The 20,340-nt window shown below is 48.0% G+C and overlaps 1 protein-coding gene across 3 annotated transcripts in view; it reads right to left on the bottom strand.

The window, feature by feature from the left end:
- Window positions 1-20,340, bottom strand: part of MYO5C (myosin VC) — a 107,090-nt gene that overhangs the window by 73,561 nt on the left and 13,189 nt on the right. For 2 of the 3 annotated variants that reach the window (XM_021940568.2, XM_031661641.1), the window contains 7 exons: window positions 18,077-18,242; window positions 17,128-17,272; window positions 13,536-13,692; window positions 10,576-10,719; window positions 9,765-9,846; window positions 7,851-7,958; window positions 2,324-2,430 (listed from right to left, as the gene is read on the bottom strand). In XM_021940568.2, coding sequence (XP_021796260.2) covers window positions 2,324-2,430; window positions 7,851-7,958; window positions 9,765-9,846; window positions 10,576-10,719; window positions 13,536-13,692; window positions 17,128-17,272; window positions 18,077-18,242 — 909 coding nt within the window. Of the gene's footprint in view, window positions 1-2,323; window positions 2,431-7,850; window positions 7,959-9,764; window positions 9,847-10,575; window positions 10,720-13,535; window positions 13,693-17,127; window positions 17,273-18,076; window positions 18,243-20,340 lie in introns of those variants that run through there. The other variant, XM_031661642.1, reaches the window with a different exon arrangement.

The raw sequence follows: 20,340 nt of genomic DNA, 5'->3' as shown, positions 1-20,340 counted from the left end.
CTGTCAGTCAGGAAAACTCCCAAGGCAGGCTCCCCTGCAGGCACCATTCCAGCCCACCAGGACACCCACGTGATTGCACTAAAAAGCCTCAGGACACAGTGGAGGAAGCCATGGAAACAGCCCTGCCCCTCCCTGCGCTCTACCCACACCCCTGCAGACCAGCATCACAGTAACACAGAGCTGGCTTTGACGTGCCTGACCTCATAAGGGAGGGGACTGGCAGAGGCATTTGGTTTCCTTCCTTCTAAGAACCAACGAAACCTTCTGAGTCAAAAACAATTCAGCTGCAGGTGCTGCTATGGGAAAAAAATGCAAAGGGCAGCAGCTTTTCAGAAAGTCAGACGGCTTTGTCCAAATTTAACGTGTCCAACGTTTCAAGTTCCTGATACAAATGGGTGGAAATGGATCCCAAATCTAGGACCAATAATTATAGGACTGGGAATTTTCCACAGATATTCTTAGAACACAGAAAGGATTTTCTGCCAGTCAATGTTAATTCCTCCTCCAAAATGCTACCTTCACAACAAGCTTCACGGGAGAGGGCTCAGTGTGGTGGCATTTGTTGGGCAGAAACCACATTTTTAGTCTTTGGGGGTTTAGGGGAAAAAGGGCAGAAGCCCAGCTTCTCTGAGGTAACTGAGCAAAGAAACAGAGGGACCTGCCACTTCGGACACGCCAGACTCTCCCCCAGGCCTCTCGTCACTTCTCTCCCTGCTTTCCCACTTGGGGAACTGACTCATTCTGGGAGGTCTGCACACCGCGGGGGGATGGGAGGGGTGCTGAGGTGAAAGCTGGAGGAGAAGAAGGAGAACTACTTCCTGGTCACAGTAACAGGCCTAAAACGCCGAGCCCAGGAGCTCATGCTCCACTCAGCTCTGCCCTCTCCCCAAACCGTTGGTAGCAGACAGCCAGGAACTCACCGGGTACACAAAATGATCAACTATTCCCATCAGTTATTTGAGGGACATGAAAATAGACATGGTTACGGACTGAATATTTGTGTCCCTCCAAAACTCAGATGTTGAAGTCCTAACCCCCAACGTGACAGTATTTGGAGATGGGGCCTTTGGGAGGTAATCAGGGTTGGCGAAAGTCGAGAGGGTGAGGCCTGCCATGATGGGATTAGTGTTCTCGTAAGAGGCATCACAGTGTCTGCTCTCTCTCCACCATGAGGACACAATGAGAAGGTGGCTGTCTAGGAGCCAGGAAGTCCTCACCAGAACCGAGCAGGCTGACACTCTGCTCTCAGACTTCCAGCCTCTAGAACTGTGAGAAAACAAATGTCTACTGTTGAAGCCAGTCAGCCTGTGGCATTTTGATATGGCATTCTGAGTTGACTAGGACAGACATGTCACTGTTAATGCAAAGCTTTAAAGGTAGGCAGATTCTGTGTTTCATAGAAACATTTTTTACTTGTGTTTGTTTTCTTCTTTACATGGACATTGATGAGACTAATTAAACACATACCCCTCCCCCAAGAATCACTACTCATAGTATGTGTCATAGAAGAAACACCCATTAAATTAACTTGTGTCCATTAAAGAAATCTATCACAAAACTTAAAACACATTCCCAGGAAGCCAGCACCACTGACGTCTGAGTCAAGCAGGTGTAAGGAGGTAGTGAGTGTCCTTCTGCTGAAAACTACCCAGCGTCCTTAAGGTCCTACGTGGTCTGCCATCCCCCTTCTCCCTCTGGTCTCATCCACACCCTCCCTGTCACTCACCCCTGCTGTATCTCAAATGACATCTTCTGCCTGGGAGTTTCCGCACTTGCTGTTCTTCCCCCATCCACAGGTACAACCTGCTTCTTCATCCCCTTCAGGCCGCTGCCCACCACCGCCTTCCCGGAAAGGCTTTCTCTGACCACCCCACATGAAAGGCACGGCCCCTCCGCATGCCCCCTCTGCTTTACTTTCCTCTGTGCCAGCCGTCACCAGCTGCCGGAGATCACATTTGCTTGTTGTGTCTCCTCCCTACCCCTGATCATAAGCTCTCTGAAGGGCTTCTTGCTTTGTGTCGTTCACTGCTGTTTCCCCAGATGCTATGACTGTCCGTGGCACTTAGTAGGTGCTGCATACGGACTTGTTGAATAAAAGAAAAACACACAGAAGACACATTTCCCCTCCTCTACTGTTGCAAGGGGAGGAGGCTTTACTCCTTGAAGGCAACCCCTGAAAAACCCTTGCTGCCTGCTTCCTGCTAAACCAGTCTACCCAGGAGGCCGTCTATGCCTGCTGCTAAAAAGCAAAGGCAGGCCAGCTGCGAACCGGTTCCACTATGACCCTCGGACAAAGGAAAAGTAAAACAAATGAGCATCTCACACTAACTGAGGACCTCTCGTTGCCCACCGCGGTGATCTGCACGTTGCCCAGATGTAGGATGGCTGCCAGGATTTTAAAAACGTCCATCTGAAAATCCTCCTTGAAACCTGAAAACAAACATTTTCCCAGATTAGGAATACTGCATCTCTTCTCTGACTAGTAAGATGGGCACCTGGATTCATTCGAGATATGCAGGTCGCATCAGTGCCAAGCTCTGGGACAGGAACGTGAAGTGGACCCAGGGGCCTCTGGTGCACTATTCCTTCTAGTCGACCTCTGTAGACACACGTCATATGTGTCTATACACAGGTTTTCCCTGTGCCATGCCTGCTAGGAAGTTCAACACAAAAATTAATACCCGAGTAACCGTTTCACTTCAGGTTCCTCAGACAGTCGTCCTGCCTTGATTCTGTGCTTGATTTTGAACGTTTTTCACTTTTCTTTTTGCTCACAAGCTCTCTGAATCCGTGAATTATTTTCTAGGTGGGATTGCTGGAGGGATGCCGTTTCGTCTGCTCTCCGCCCCAGGGGACTTGGTATAAACCAAGGCGATGGCCTTTCATGCCCTCTGGCCTTTGGTTGGGCTTGATTCATGGGGAGCCCCGGCAGGAGAACAGAGAGAGGAGCGAAGGTTCTGAGAGCGTCTTCCCCAGCCACTGTCCCTGGGAAGCTGCCTCCAGCTGGCTGCATGGCCCGAATGACAGGAGGTCACTACTCCTCTGGGGCTGACTTTACCCAACTCTCCTTCTAGGCTCCAGAAACCCAGAAACACTTGGATGCCCACATGGGAAAGAGCAGTGAACAGTTCTGCTGCTGCCCCCAGGTGCCCACTGCCCCTTGTATTAGTAGATCCCCTAGACTCCACTCACAACTTTGTAGTTGTAAATAATAAATAATCCCTCTTGTATCCTATTGTGAGCCTGCCCCATGTTTCCCATTGGGACTTTGATTGCAGTAAGTAGAATATAAATTATAACTACATACCATATTCAGTCACCATGAGGGCATTAGCACATTTCCTGGAGCCAATAAGAAAGCAAACCAGCTGCTAGAAAGGACTGTGTGTTCAAACCCTGCAAATCACAGTGTAGACCTGCACGCTGTGAGCCCGGTGATGCCAGGTCGGGATCCCCCCAGTGTGTGTTAATGACACTGTGGTGACCTGAGGAGCTGAGAGATGCGCGCGGGCTGGCAGGCAGGCTCATTCACACCAGACAGGCTGCCTGGTCCACCCTGGAATGGACACCGGAATGGAAGCCAGTGACCCCTCATTTGAGGATACCTGGAGTTTTCATTAGCAGGTAGGTCATGTTCTTTAACAATTTCAAAACCTACTTTTTTTTTTTTTTTTTTTTTTAGACAAGGTCTCACTCTGTTGTCCAGCCTGGAGTGCAGTGGCATGATCATGGCTCACTGCAGCCTTGACCTCCTAGGCTCAAGTAATCCTCCCACCTCCACCTCCTGAGTACCTGGGACTACAAATGTGTGCCACCACACCCAGCTAACTTTGTGTAGAGATGGGGTTTCGCCATGTTGTCTAGGCTGGTCTTGAATGCCTGGGCTCAAGTGGTCCACCCTCCTCGGCCTCCCAAAGTGCTGGGATTATAGGCATGAGCCACTGCACCTGGCCCAGAGTCTCCTGTACTACAAAGATTAAATAAAATCAGTCTCAAAAGCTTTCAATCCAAGAACACAGGGAAGACTCCAGCTCCAGCTGAGTCCAGGCACTTGCTGCCTTTCCATGTGGAGGTAACTCCTCCATCTGAAGGACAGATGTGTCCAACAGAAGCATACCCCTAGGCCTCCACCACAGTAATGACAGGCAAGTGACCACGAGCAGCAACTAAAAACGCCAGGTGCAGGAGCCTCCATCCTGGCACTCCTCCCTGCTTTCTGTGATCCACAACTAAATCCCTCAACTACTCCAGGCCTTCCAGAAACGCAAAAGGGAGATGACAACTCCAAAGCAGTAATATGAAAGAAAGAATTCAAGACCTGTGTTAAGTAATCACCCTTAGTGAGCCTGTCACACAAAAGCAATGCCAGCCTGAATCAGATTTCCAGGGGGAGCTCACTGGTCAAGTTCCTAGCGCCTGAGGTCCCGGAGACAGCCTGATTCCAAGGTGTTCGTCCCATCAGAGAGCAAGGGGCATAGCAACACTCAAATGGCAGGGATCAGTGGATGAATCACGTGAGAAAGACACAGCAGAAGAGCAGAGGAGAGGGACTTTTTAATCAAAATGCATCCTCTCGCACTTCTCCAGGGGTAATCTCAATGCCAGCTGAGGGACCTCAGCAGCAGAAGCGAGGGGAAGGCGAACGGAACACCGCCTCAGGCACTGTCCTCGGTATTTTCCACCCATCAGCTCCTCTCATGCTCACTGCAACCACAGGAAGGAATCCTAGTATTGTTCCCATCTCACAGAAGAGGAAACTAAGGCACAGGAAGGTTAGGGAACTCACCCGAGGTCACACTGAGTAAGGCATATCTAAGCAGTTTAACGCCAGTGCCCACCACAGTATGAGAAAAGACCCACAGCATTCATGAGCCATCTAGCTTCACCCTAGCGTGTCTAAACAGAGAAGTCCCTGATGACCTCGTGCAAGGTGAAGGAAAAGTGTGAGCAGGGTCGCTTGCTGAGGTATCCTCATTTGACGGCAGAGGTGCAGGCAACAGGTGCAGTGGCCCCAACCTCTTACCACCTGCCCACTTCACACAGCACAGCAGGCGGCCATCACCATTAACGCTGTGAGAGGACACAGTACTCCACCTCTCTACAAAACTCCAGAGGGCTTTGTCTAAAACATCTAGGTCTGTGCACAGGCTAAGTGTCCAGGGCCAACCCCGCACATGCGGGGTCCTGAGGGTGAGTGCCTCTCTCGCCTTGTCTCAGTCTTGGCCCTGGGACTGAAGAATGTGATATGGAAATCTGTAAACATAACCTAAGTTGTGTGATACACGGGGGCAAATGGCTGCAAATTGCTTATCTCCAAAAATTAGAAAAGGTTTCATGGAAGAAGAGACGGTTTTACTCAGAGTATGGTGAGGGTTTGGACAACTGGGAATGTAGAGAGCTAGAAGGCAGGGAGTAGCAGTTACCACGCACCAGCTACGTGCTTGGCCTGGTGCTGGGGACTTTTACATACACTTCCTCGCCAGTTGTCACGAAAGGTAAGGTGTGCTGCCACTCACAGATCGAGACACCAAGTCTTGGCTGGGCACGGTGGCTCATGCCTGTAATCCCAGCACTCTGGGAGGCAGAGGCGGGTGGATCACCTGAGGTTAGGAGTTCAAGATCGGCCTGGGCAACATGGTGAAACCCCGTCTCTACTAAAAATACAAAAATTAGCTGGGGGCGGTGGCGTGTGCCTGTAATCCCAGCTGCTCAGGAGGCTGAGGCAGGAGAATTGCTTGAGCCCCAGAGGCAGAGGTTGCAGTGAGCTGAGATTGCACCATTGCACTCCAGCCTGGACGACAGAGCGAGACTCCGTCTCAAAAAAAGACACCAAGTCTCAGAGTGGTACTTAGACTCATACCAACTAGGATTTGAATTCACGTTCATTTGATCCCAAAGCCTACTCGATTTGCCCTACATTATCTTGCTGTGAGGAGGACATGATAGAGGTGAGAGACAGTAGAAGGATCAGGGAGATGACAGTGGGCAGGGCAGGGCATATCCTTCAGCCCAGCCAGAGTTTGGCCACCTGTCCCCTCCTCACGCACCGAGCCCACTCTCCATGCAGTAGATTATACAGAGATTGAAATGACGACTATAATTATTTTCAGAAAATGTGAATCAGTGCCAAAAGTGTTTATCTTATTATTACAAAATGTTCAAATTGCCCTTCTCCTTGAAGCAGGTTTGAGGGAACAGAGTCTGATGGTGATTTTGCTTAGAAAACCATCTTGTTTTCACTTTCCATTATCCAGCTGTGATCGTCTTACCTATTCCTTCGATATATTTAACCTGAAATTCTTAGCCTTTTACATTCAGATACAGTCAACTAGGCTACAAGAATGAAAGCACTTAGAATGAATTGGTGGGAGATTTCAGCAAGAGAGATTTCAGCAAGACGTAGAAATGACTGGCTGGGCGCGGTGGCTCACACCTGTAATCCCAGCACTCTGGGAAGCCGAGGCAGATGGATCACGAAGTCAGGAGCTCGAGACCATCTTGGCCAACACGGTGAAACCCTGTCTCTACTAAAATACAAAAAATTACCCAGGCATGGTGGTGCGTGCCTGTTATCCCAGCTACTTGGGAAGCTAAGGCAGGGGAATTGCTTGAACCGGGGAGGCAGAGGTCGTGCCACTGCACTCCAGCCTGGCGACAAAGCAAGATTTCGTCTCAAAAAAAAAAAAGAAAAGAAGAGAGAAAGAAAGAAATGGCCAACGGCCTCACCCTGATCAAAAGCTTTGACTGGCAGCTTCATGTGGATGTCTAGACTCATACAGAATGGGAGAGCGAGTGCCTGTTTCTGTAAACACCATCTGGTAGACAGCCTTTCTGAACATGAGCTCTGTGTGGGAAAAGTAAGGCGAGAAGGACTGGGAGCAACTGGCTGTGCTGTGAGAGTCGTGCCTGCTCCACCTGTGCCGGCATCCGAGCAACAGAAGATGGGGTTTTCTGTACAAAATGAGATGCTTGAAGACCCTGGAGTGCAAAAGCCAGTTCTACTCTGAATCCGCCGCCTAACGTTGGGTAAAATCACTTCCCATCTCTGTGCCTTAGTTTCCCGCTTATAAAATGGGAGAAACAGCAGCACTGACTTCCTAGGGTGGTTGTAGGGATTGAATGAGTTCACACAGGGGTATGAAGTGCTTAGGATGGTGCCCAGCACATTGTAAGCTCCAGATAAGTGCTGTCATTACTGTCATCATCAGGAGACCTGTGAAGGCCACAGAGGGCCAACGTTCCACTTCTGAACCGAATCGGACCTTGGCTTCACCAGTCATCCTTGTATTCAGCCTAGAAGAGCTTACAGCAGTCACATGGCTTGCAGCCCATGCCTCTGACAGTGAGCCAGGAAGGCTGAGGAAAAAAAAGGGTTAATTTCTAGCTCTTTTAAGGGAAAAGCAGTCTTGACCACTTAGTCTCCAAATACGTTCTGATGGTTTGTCCTAAAATTAGAATTGATTAGGAGCCTTCAGAACACACATATGCTGGGAATCCCCTTTTAATTTTTTTTTGAGATGGAGTCTTGCTCTGTCGCCAGGCTGCAGTGCAGTGGTGTGATGTCGGCTCAATGCAACCCTCCGCCTCCTGAGTTCTAGGGATTCCTCTGCCTCAGCCTCCTGAGTAGCTGGGACTACAGATGCCCACCACCATGCCCGGATAATTTTTTGTATTTTTCATAGAGACTGGTTTCACCATGTTGGCCAGAATGGTCTTGATCTCCTGACCTTGTGATCCGCCCGCCTCGGCCTCCCAAAGTGTTAGGATTACAGGCGTGAGCCACCATGCCTGGCCTTAATTTTTTTTAAAGAGAAAATGGCTACATCCTCGGATGGGATATTTGCTCTTACCCAGTAGCGTGAAGGTCTTTTGAGTCTCTACCATTTCAGCTCGATCATTCACACCCTCAATGACAGTATTGCCTCCCATTCTCGTATAATTAAATTCTTCGGCACTCCCTGAAATCAAAAAGTAAGATTTGTTATGTCTGTAACACAGAAATTTGGACATACACATTTATCAGAAGAAGGGAAATTCATACTTAATAAGCTGTGTCATGCACTTTACACAGTTTATTCTATTTATTCCTTAGAACTCTGCATTACAGCCAGGTGTGGAGGCTCATGCCTATAATCCCAGTACTTTGGGAGCCTGAGGCAGGGGCTTGCTTGAACCCAGGAGTTCAAGACCAGCCTGGGCAAAAGGGCAAAACCCCAACTCTACAAAAATTTAGCTGGGCATGGTGGCACATGCCAATGGTCCCAACTATTCAGGAGGCTGACGTGGGAGGATCATTTGAGCCCAGGAGTTCGAGGCTGCAGTGAACCGTGCTGGTACCACTGCACCCCAGCCTCGGTGACCCTGTCTCAAAAAAACAAAAACAAAACAACATAAAAAGAATTCTACATTACAGACGCAGAAGCTAAGACTCAGAAAAGTGAAGTAACTTTCTCAAGTTCCCATAGCCGATGGCACGCAAGAATTTAAATGCAGGCCTAACTCTAAAGCTCATGGTTTTTGTTCCTGCACCCAACATTTTTATGTAGCTTTACTGAAGTTTACTGAATGTACAATAAACTGCATGTTTAACACGTACAATTTGATAAACTTTTGACATGCATATACTCTTATAAAACCATTAGAACAATCAGGATGACTATACACACACACACACACACACACCCCTAATGTTTAAATAGTAGAGGATCTTTCAGAAAGCCCTTCTGCAAGTTCGCTATTCATATTCTGTTTGGTAGACAAGGCCAAGGATATTACCTTCATGTGAAATCTGCAGAAATTTAGATTCTAAGAGCACAAGCAATTTCTCCAAAACTAGAGAGTGTGTGAGTTCAACTCCAACATACTAGAAGTTATCTCCGACAATTCTCATCTACCAGCATAGCACAAATGGCTAAGGCAGGAGAGCCATGACAGCACAGGGCTCGGGGCCTTTTGTATTGAAGGACAAACAGCCCTATGCTTTAGCCATCTCTGGAATATAATCAATTATGACTACAAATAATGAATGACCTTGAGCCATCAAATTATGATAGAGGTGGTTTGTTTTAAAAAATGGGTTAACATGTCATACATGTTAGAAAAACAACTATCTATGCATGTTCAAATAAAATGGAAGGTTTGGTGACGCCATATGTTCCAGCTGTCAGGAGCTCTTAATCAGGTGGTTCTAGCTGGAGGAGCACAAACACACAATGAGCTATTTTTTTTTTTTTTTTATGAGATGGAGTCTTGCTCTGTTGCCTAGGCTGGAGTGCAGTGGTGTGATCTCGGCTCACTGCAACCTCCCTCTCCCGGGTTCAAGCAATTCTTCTGCCTCAGCCTCCCAAGTAGCTGGGGCTACAGGTGTGTGCCACCACACCCGGCTAATTTTTGTATTTTTAGTAGAGACAGGGTTTTGCCACATTGGCCAGGCTGGTCTTGAACTCCTGACCTCAGGTGATCCGCCCACCTTGGCCTCCCAAAGTGCTGGGATTACAGGTGTGAGCCACCACGCCAGGCCCAATGAGCTTTAAAAATAACCTCAGGCTTAAGAGTGCCCTCTCTCTCTAAACTCATCCCCCCAGCCCTAATCCAGCCCCTTAATTAGATGCACCAATTCTGTCCTTGAAACCAAAGAATCTTATATCTTTGGGCAAATACTTAAAAAAAAAAAAAAAAGACATATTAGTATAAGAAGAAAGTTAACCTAGAATTTAAGCCCCCACATAAAAGAGAGACCCTTCCACACACGATCCATCACATACCCAATTTAAGATGTTTAAATTCCGACTGCTGTGCAGATGCACAAAGCTGATAGAAAATGTGGTAATTTCGTTCATTTTCCGACTGTAAGATAAAGAAATGTCCTCAAAATTACACCAAATCCTCACAAGCAAAAATGCCATGTTTTTAACTAGAGAATCTTAGATGTCTAACCTGGATGGATAATTATCTGTCTGGGATGTGATCTGGCCAGTCCACAAGAGGCCCTTCCTCTCAACTGAGAACCGGGTGGCCTGAGATGGCCTTCCAAGTAACGAGTAACCCAGAGAAAGTGTTATTAAATGAAAATATCCTATGGAATAGGAATGACATAACTCATCCTAGTGAAATTTTTAGAAACTTCCTGCAATACAAGGTTTACTGTTGCTCTCCTCCTGGGCCAAAACGGTGAGAATTTTCTCCATTTTACTGGCAGAAAAGCCTTTCTCTTAAAACCGCCTCGATAGCTCTGATCCCATTCCCTTTCTGATAGGAAAGCCAGTCTGTCAGCTTTGTCTATTTCAAACAGTTTTTGTACTCTAGAAAGAGATACTTGATTTTTAAACTATAAGGATTTTGTAAATCCCCCAAATTAAAAAGTCATAACCTCTTCCTACAGTCATACAACTCACCTGATACTACACCTATTCACCATCAAGTTTTAATCAACAGAAAAAAGAATCCAAACTGCAAATGAAAGATAAGAAAACCCTAGTCTTCAATTCATAGCATAGTGTAGCCTGCCTGAGTATATATAATAAGAATGTAATTGTAAATAATGCTCAAAAAGTTGGGGAAAAATTTAATACTTACTTGAAAGACAACTCTGGATTTCTCCAGGAGGTAAGTTCTCATGTTGGCTCCTATAATTTGATTTTGTTCATCAAAACTGATTTCTGTGTATTTCCCAAACCGACTACTATTGTCATTGCGGGTGGTCTTGGCATTTCCGACGGCCTAAAAAAACATAACTCTTCTGAAATAACAACATTAAAAGATTTTTGCCTCAACGTTATTGCAGGAGTTTTTAGTCAAATGCAATTCCGTACCCGAGGGGAAGGTCTGATTGGCAGAGGGAGGTCTGGGGAAAGAAAGCAACCCCAGGCTGGCAGGGAACATGACCAGTCCCGAGCCTGCTGCTCAAACCTCTCCTCGGTCCCACTGGCAGACACTGGGGAGGACCAGAAAGAGCACAGGTTCTGATGTTTCAGGGCCCTGGGTTCTATCTTTGCTATCTGTGTAATGTCTTACAAGTTAGTTCACTGGCTAGGTGCGGTGGCTCACGCCTGTAATCCCAGCACTTCAGGAGGCTGAGGCGAGAAATTCACTTGAGGCCAGAAGTCTGAGACCAGACGAGGCAAAACAGTGAGACTCCCATCTCTACAAAACACAAAAAAATTAGCCAGGCATGGTGGCATGTGCCTGTAGTCCTAGCTACTTAGAAAGCTGAGGTGGGAGGATTGCTGGAGCCCAGGAGCTGGAGGCTGTAGTGAGCTATGATTGCAGCACTGCACTCCAGCCTGGGTAACTCAGCAAGACCCTGTCTCAAAAACAAACAAACAAAAAAGGTAGTTCATCTTTCCAGGTCTTAATCTCCCTATCTGTAATATGAGAATAATAAGCAACTTACTGTTATGGACTGAATGTTTGTGTCCTCCCAAAATCCTCATGCTGGAATCCTAACCCTATGTGTCGGTATGGTAAGGTGGGCCTTTGGGAAGTAATGATGTCACGAGGATAGAGCCCCTGGGAGTGGGATTTTAATGCCTATATAACAGGGATCCCAGACACCTCTCTTGCTCTCTTTCTGCCATGTAAGGGTACCGTGAGAAGACAGCAGGCAGGCACCCAGAAGAGAGGCCTCACCAGAACCTGACCCCTGCTAGCACCCTGATCTTGGACTTCCAGCCTCCAGAACTGTGAAAAATAAATTTCTGTTGTTTATAAGCCACCTGGTCGATGACACTAAAGTATATTATACTAAAGTATATTATACTTATTATTGTAACAGCAGCCCAGACTGACCAGAACACTTACAGAATTGGGAGGGTTAAATGAGAGAATATGAGGTGCCTCAACTCACTCAGGCCCCAAATGCCTAGGATGCTCAATTAAAAGTTCACATCTTTCATCCAACCTTTATTCCAATCCTTACTCCTTACTGCTTCCCTACTCAAGCTTTCCACTTAACCAAAACACTGCTCCTTCTCATCCCTCCCACTCTCTGGGCAGGATTTTTGCTTTTTACTTCTGTTCTTCAATTTCATCTCTCCTCTGCCCCTCCCCACCCTCTCTTGAGCACCCTCTTTCTAGATGGACCCTGCCCAGGTCATCATGCTGCCTGTCAACATGTATTTACTGAGCACCTACTATGTGCCATGCGCTCGGTGAACCCAATAGATATAGTCCTGCCTTCGGAGTGTACAGTCTAGTGGGGGAGACAAACCCTAAATATTTACACAAAATTATCCACTGGGCATTTAATTTGCCACTGGCTCTTGATAACTTTTATTTTGGGACGGGGTCCCGCTCTGTCATCCAGGCTGGAGTGCCAGTGGTGCAATCTTGGCTCACTGCAACCTCCACCTCCTGACTCAATCTACCTACCTCAGCCTCTTGAGTAGCTGGGACTACAGACATGTGCCACCATACCTGGCTAATTTTTTGTATTTTTGGTAGAGATGGGGTTTCATCATGTTGCCCAGGCTGATCTGGAACTTCTGAGTTCAAGAAATTCACCCACCTCAGCCTCCCAAAGTGCAGGATTATAGATGTGAGCCACTGCACCCAGCCTTGATAACTTTTCTACTGGTATCTTGGATTGTAATTTATGTTTCTAAGAAGGTTATGCCTCTGAACTATGAGCTTTGCAGTGTTTCTTAGTACCCCCTCCCCACTTATGTTTCTATTTAATTTTAAAATATTCTTACGTTAGGTTAGAAGAATCTTAACTTGGAGATTGGGTCTCATTCTTTTCCATCACTTCCCACATTAGCTACACAGTGGCTTCAACAGAGTAGATGGTCTGATAAATATTCACTGAGGATTTTGATTTGAGAAAACAGGGAGAAGAGGTCTACGAGTCTAATGTTCTTAATTATTTGCTTTGCTTCCAAAGAAATTCAAATCAATCCTCTTCCCATTTTGCAGGGCAGCTGGAGTTGGCTTGCGGGGCCCTCCTCTGTCCCTTTTGGGTGCCCCTTCTTCCTTGAGGGCTGTCTCCTCACCCCAGGGCACTGTCACGGTTGGTCTTGCCCACTCCCTGTCCCAGTCAGCAGTGTGCTGATGAACTGGCTCTTGGGGAGGGCAGGAGGAAGAGTCTTTACATGTGGCCTTTGCCAAGGCAGAAGGTATAAATTTTCCTCCCATGACTGACGTCAAACGACCAAAGGTTTATCAATCAGCTTGCAAAACTCCTGAATATTTTAACAATCAGCTCATGAAAGCTGATGCCAGCTGGTTGGAGAACACCAGTGATTTCAGTGCACCAGTGATGTTTGGTTTTCCCCTGGGACGTAAATGTAAACAGAGGACTCCTGGAATCTGATGGTAGACTTCCAGCCCAGGAGGTATAGCAGGAGAGAGTCTTGAAAGCAGCAATTCTGCCCCCATCTCCTTCAAATCACACCAGCAAATAGGCTTCCTGGGTCTTTCCTGCCCTCACTTCTTTAGTCTTTAAAGGGTGGGAACTTGAATTAGCCAGGAGAGCACAGAACCCAACCAACCCCCATTTCCATCATCAACACATGGCTGCCTTCCGCAGCGGTACGCACCTCGGTGATGGGATTGGACGCCAGGACCTTGTCCTCCACGTGAGCGTTGCTGCCAGATTTGCTGACGGTGGCGAAGTACCTCATGGCATAGCGAGCTGACACTGTCTTTCCAGCACCCGACTCTCCGCTTACAATTATGGACTGGTTTCTGTTGTTTCTAAAGCAAATAAAAGAGTTTTCAAATGTTAGTTTCTTTCCATTAAAGAGGCGATGTGTGCTAATTAAGACAAATGCGGACAAGACAAAAGAGGGAAACCGTTTCGTCACTCTACTATTTTAAAATCTCAATCAAGGCTGGGCGTGGTGGCTCACACCTGTAATCTCAGCACTATGGGAGGCTGAGGCGGGCGGATCACGAGGTCAGGAGATCAAGACCATCCTGGCTAACACAGTGAAACCCTGTCTCTACTAAAAATACAAAAAATTAGCGGGGCGCGGTGGTGGGCGCCTGTAGTCCCAGCTACTCGGGAGGCTGAGGCAGGAGAATGGCGTGAACCCGGGGGGCGGAGCTTGCAGTGAGCCGAGATTGTGCCACTGCACTCCAGCCTGGGTGACAGAGCGAGACTGTGTCTCAAAAAAAACAAAACAAAACAAAACAAAAAAACAACTCAATCAATTTCCTTCTAGATTTTTTTTTCTATCTTTCATCCAACCTTTTACTCCAATCCCTACTCCTTACTGCTTCCCTACTCAACCTTTCCACTCAACCAAAAAACTGCTCCTTCCCATCCCTCCCAGTCTCTGGGCAGGATTTTTGCTTTTAAACTCTGTTCTTGAATTTCATCTCTCCTCTGCCCTCCCCACCCTCTCCTGACCACCTTCTTTCTAGATGGACCCTGTGCAGGTCATCATGCTGCCTGTCGACATGTATTTATTGAGTACCCCCAAATTACTGAGGGGCCCCAAGACCAACCCCAGGTTCAATGTCCCAGTAAGAGAACTCACAGGACTCAGCATACAGTCATCCTCACAGCTAAGACTGACTGCAGCAAGAGGATACAGAGCAAAAGCAGCAAGGGGAAAAGGCATGCGGGGCGAGGTCCAGTGGAACCTGGGTGCAAACTTCCAGGGGTCCTCTCCCAGTCGGGTCACACAGGACACGCTCAATTCCTCCAGCAAGGAATTTGACGGCACATGTGAAATGCTGGCTGCGAGGAAAGCTCATCAGAGATGCAGTGCCCACCTTCTGCCTGGCACATGCCAACATTCCAGACTCCCAGAAGGAAAGCGGGTATTCAGCATAAAGCACATTGTTTACACAAACAGCTTGAGTTTAGGTAAAATGAGCCACTTTATCAACCAAGAAATGTCAGGAACCGTCATGAAATCAGAGGCCAGCCACGGGCCACCTTGCAAGCAGGCCTCTAAAGATAGCAGCCTCAGGCCTTATGTCAACTCCTTTCTGCACATCCCACTTAAATATAAAAACATTTCAAGGACATTATTTTGAGAGCAATTATTCAAAAGATGCTTGGGAACATATGCGCTCTGTAAGCCAACATGCTCTGTTATATAATTTAGAGATTTTAAAAAATGCACTAAACTTTTCATGTCATAAGATCGTGACGGTGGAAGCTTCTAACGCGGCTCTGTGGATGTGGCACCGCTCACATGCCAGGTGCTGAGTGAATACAGATTCTCATTTAAGCTTCACGAAAATCCTACGACATACATCTCTCTCTTACAGAGGAGTAAAATGGTGACCGTGGGTGGAGTGACTTGACCCAGAGCACAGAGCCACAGCCTCCCATGTGAATGCTGGAGAAGACTTTGGGTACACAGCCCTGGTCCAATATTTTCATTTCAGAGACAAGATGAAGACTCCGAGAAGGGGAATGACATGCTCAGTGTCCCTCAGGGCATAGAACAGGGCTTCTGTAATCCCAGTCCTGTTCTACAGCCCTGAGGGACACTCCCTGTCTAGCATCAAATAAGGCCAACACGAGCCTGCTTTAGGCTCTGTTCTGTTACTGCAGTTACACAGACCGTCAAGGAGAAACTGGCTCTTCAGAGCTGAACTGAGCACAGCCCTACAGCGCCCAAGAGCTCATCCCACTGATACCCAGACCCTAATCACCATAATACCTGGGAGACCTGCAGGGAGCCAGGGAAAAATCTCAGAACCGTGGAGGTTTTAGGGTTAGAAGGAATCTTGCTGCAGCAGAAGCTACTAATTCTCTATCCAGTATTCACTCGCATTCTCCTCATCCTTCTTAGGGACTAGGCCCCAGTGGCCAGGCAGTGCCCCGCTGTGCATATGAAAGACTGCACATCCCAGCCTCCCTGTGTGAGTGAGGTCCTGGCCGATGAGCTGTGAGCAGAAGCGCTTTGTGGGGTTTCTGGAGAATCTCCCTAACCTGGAGGGCTGTACCCCTTCCCCTCATATGCCTTGTCACCTAGAATATGGAAGACAGAGCTGAGCACTAGCTTATCCCTGAGAATGCCTGCCCCACCCCAGGGACAGGGAGCTGCACAGCACCGGGTCTCTGATGACTGTGAAGAAGCTCGGTCTATCCCCAGACTGCCCATTAGACGGCTCTGCAGGAAAGCAGCACATGTTCTACCTCATGGAAGCTACCACCTGCCCCCTCATTATAAGCAGCAGAACCAGGAATGGGTGCCCTCTGAGAGTCCAGCTCACGGACGAAGACATAAAGCAGAGGGAGCTCAGGAGCTGCGGCTGGGGTTATGCAATAAAGACTTAGCTAAAGAGTCAGCAGGTCCAGGTCCGGTGCCTCGGATTTCCTATCTGTGAAAAGTGCGCAATGAAGTCAGTCGACTTCACAGGAGTGCTGTAAGACTCAAGGGAGACCACTGTATGCGAAAGTTCTTTTGCAAACTGTAAAGGCAGCTACAAAGATAGGGTGGTGTTTTTATTCTCCATACTTTACAGATGAAGACACTGAAGCCAAAAGTGATGGTTATGGGAAAAATAAACTAGAGTGTAAACATCCAAGCACAAATCCCAGGATCTGCCTTTTACTTGCTGCCTAACCTCAGTTGGTTATTCCCTGAAACTGTTTACCACCCAGACATCTGCATCATGGGCTATTGTGAGGCCATCCCAGATGACATATGGGAATGTGTGTGTGGTGCCTCATTCGCAGGAGGCTTTCCATACATGTGCGCTAGTGAAACAAGAACTCCACGGGGCCCTACAAACACCTAGCAGTGAAATCAGGATAAAACTCCAAGTCTCCTGCACCTAAAACCTCCTGCAGCTAAATCCCCTGTCATCAGATTCTGCTTCCTGGAATGGGTTAAAAAAAAAAGCTTAAACATCTCATAGCAGAGATTAAATCAACACTCCTCCAACCAAACACACTACAAGAAAAGGATCTGCTATTCCCAAACTGGTAGGACTGACTCGACTACCTTGAAGGAACAAAACCCAGGAAACTCAGTCTTGACAGATCAGGTGCATGGAACAGTCGTTTGCTATTCATTCCAGGTAGTCGGCTCGACAAAGCACCATCTCTGGCCTATCTCTTTTAATGAGCCCAACCTAGGTATCTCCCCTCCACTGTGATGGTCTGGCAAATGCAGGGAGCATTGGCAGAGCAAGGGGAAGTCCAGCTTGGCAGGAAGCTACCTGGCCATCTGCTTGTATGCCTCTTCTGCCACGGCAAATATGTGTGGGTCCATATCGCCCATGTTCTGCCCGCTGTAGGCGTGGATGATGGCATCTCCGTATATTGGCAACTGCTTGTAAGGATTCATGGCCACCAAAATGATTCCTGGGGAAAGATGTTAGATGCAGTTAAAAGATTCTTACTGCCACCTGCCTCTCCAGTTTGTTTTTTTAAGAAACCCCAGCTCTGTCACTTATTTTTTTTTTTTTTTTTTTTTGAGACGGAGTCTCGCTCTGTCGCCCAGGCTGGAGCGCAATGGCCAGATCTCAGCTCACTGCAAGCTCCGCCTCCCGGGTTCACGCCATTCTCCTGCCTCAGCCTCCCGAGTAGCTGGGACTACAGGCGCCCGCCACCTTGCCCGGCTAGGTTTTTGTATTTTTTAGTAGAGACGGGGTTTCACCATGTTAGCCAGGATGGTCTTGATCTTGTGACCTCGTGATCCGCCCGTCTCAACCTCCCAAAGTGCTGGGATTACAGGCTTGAGCCACCGCGCCCGGCCCTCTGTCACTTATTAAACCTTCTGTGTGACTTTGGGCAAGTCACTTCATGCATTGAATTAATTCCCTGCTAGTCACCTACACCCTCCGGCTGGTCTGATGGTTGGATGACAGGACAGGTGGAAATGCTCCCAAACGGAGACCTTTTTGCAGTTCACAATGTAAGTAATAGCATTGCCCAAAATAAGTAATAAATGTATCAAATCCGATGAGAAACCCAAACACAAGCTTTGTTACATCTCTTTTTCTCGGTAGTCCAGTCTTAGTTCTTGTTGAAGACTCTCCCCACCTAGATACTTCTTTGTACAACAAACTCTGGGTGCTCAGTATAAACATAAAACAACCAGGAGGCTCCAGACAGCAAGCTTCCATTCCAGTGCCTTTCCTGACTTCCTAGAATTGCTCTCCTTACCACTGTAGGTGTAAATGAGTTTGGATTCTGCAAAGCGGATCCTGAGGTTGTGGAGCACCGCGGGCTCATGGAGATAGCTGAGAGCCGTGAGGTCATTCTCGCCCACGAGGATGTCAGGATTCCGAAGTGGAGGTAGAGATTCTGGATTGACGGAATAATCCAGCTCCTATGGACAAAGATAAAAGGAAAGCTCTGGAAATAGAAGATTTTTGGCGTTCTGTTGAAGCACTGTTTTTATTTCCAGAGTCATCACTGACACTAAAAAGCAAATGTATGTATAGCAACAAGAAAATCTTCACAGCTGACTCCTGGAATGATGAAAAGTAGGAGCAGGGGACTAGGGCACTGGCTATGTGCACTGGGGCAAGTCACTCGCCCTCTCTGGGCCTCATTTCTCTCATCTGCGAAGAGGAGCTAGACCAGACCACGGGTCCTTAGAGCTACAGAGGCCTCAATAAGGGGTGCTGGGGAAGCTACATGGGCAGAGATCCAGGTGCCCCATTCCTGAATCTCCCACAGGGGCTCTACCTGTATGTGGTTTCAATGTTGAGGTCATGCAAGTTTTCGTTTGAAAACAAGATGCTGCAGCTAAAATGACACAATGACCTAAGGTCCCTTTAACTCTAAGGTTGTTGAGTCTCTGCTCAAAGTTGACACACTTGGTGGTGACAGATACCTAAAGGAGTCGGTGCAGGTGGTGGTCTCTCCGTGACAGGCCCCTGGTGCAGGTGTCTCCTGTCTGCAGTCGCCCACACGCCCGAGGGCTCACGGCTCCCCCAGCAGGGCTGTCTATTCCTATCACTCTCAGCCCTGGGCCAGGGAATCTTCCCAGGCTTGCTCCTCTTCTGCTAAATTTAACCTAGTATTCCTAAAGCGGCTGCCTTCGCAGAATGAAGGTGAGGCGAGCAGGTCCCGTGGCATCTGTGCCACAGACGACTGGGCCTTTCCAATGTCAGAGTATTCTAATTCTTACACTCCTGTTTCACTGCTGGGGGACGTGAAGCCCAACTAAAGCGACTTCAGCAGGTCACCTAGCATGCTTGTTTCTCTTCTACCTTCCCAGGCCACCGCCGCCTTCCTGGTATTCAGTCAGTATCTCTGGATTCCTTCTGATCTCTGGTCCTGGGCCAGCTCCACAAGGTGGCCCAGCTGCCCCTTAGCAAGTGCCACTGTGCAGACCCCATGCCAAGCACTCAGCATGGATTGTTTCATTTAATCCTCAAAACTGCCTTCCAGGGAGGACGTGACTACCCCAACCAAGAAAGTCAACGAGACAGGTTCAGAAAGTAGGAATTTGTTGTCCAAGGTCACACAGTGAATCTGGGCCTCACTCTGAAGCCTGTGCTCTCTCACTAGCACAGTGCTTCCTTGTCGACGGCAGGGGTTTCGCTGGCTGGTTGGTCTGTTCTGCGTAAAGCGAGCAGCTCAGGGCAATCCACAACTGGACACAGATCCTCAGGTCAGCTCCTGCTCCCCTGTTACCAATGCAAGTGTATGGCGACCTAACCCCGACCAGAATATTCTCAACCTGAACACTTTTGAAAATAAAATCAGGAACAATGATTCTCATACCTACTGACTTTCCTTGTCTCTGTTTTTCTATTGTAAATCCACAACCCCCACTTCTGGTTTGGCCTCTGCATGTGTTATGTGTGAAAGCAACAGGGAGACAGAAAGGACAGTCTTTTGGAGGAGGGGAGAAAATGTAACGAACATTATGTTGACAGGTGGAGGCAGAGGTGACATTTTCCTACAGCACACAGGCCTTTTCTCTTACAGTATTGACAAAGGGTTGAGTTAGAGAGTGGTCTGGCTGTCCGCCATCCTACTCGCCTCTGCAGCCGGGTCAAGGCTGGGAATGTAGCCACCTGAAGCCCTGCAGACATGACCAAAGCAGCAAACTGACACCGCAGCTGCTGCCTGGAGATTTTCCTCCCCAGACAAAGCCACCTGATCCCTAATTGGAGCCCAGACTGTGCACAGGAGACACTCAATAAAAGCTGTGAGAGCTCCTGCTGGGCAGGGAAGCCCCAGGGAGCGAGAGGCTCTTCCCAGAGCTCCTGCCTTTCTTTACACATGCACACAGGATTGTCTCATCGCACTTCAGCAACCCTGGGATGGTGCAGTCATTACCTCCTTCGTACATATTGGGAAACTGGGGGCTTGCTGCCAAAGACTTAACAGGCGGCCATGCCAGGATCTGAAGCCAGATCATCTGATTCTAGGGGGTGTGTCTTTAACTGCTATGTTCATCTGCCTTCCCA

The sequence above is a fragment of the Papio anubis genome, unplaced genomic scaffold (genome assembly GCF_008728515.1).
Source record: "Papio anubis isolate 15944 unplaced genomic scaffold, Panubis1.0 scaffold213, whole genome shotgun sequence".
NCBI classification, from domain to species: Eukaryota; Metazoa; Chordata; class Mammalia; order Primates; family Cercopithecidae; genus Papio; species Papio anubis.
This window is presented reverse-complemented; position numbering and strand designations above follow the sequence as displayed.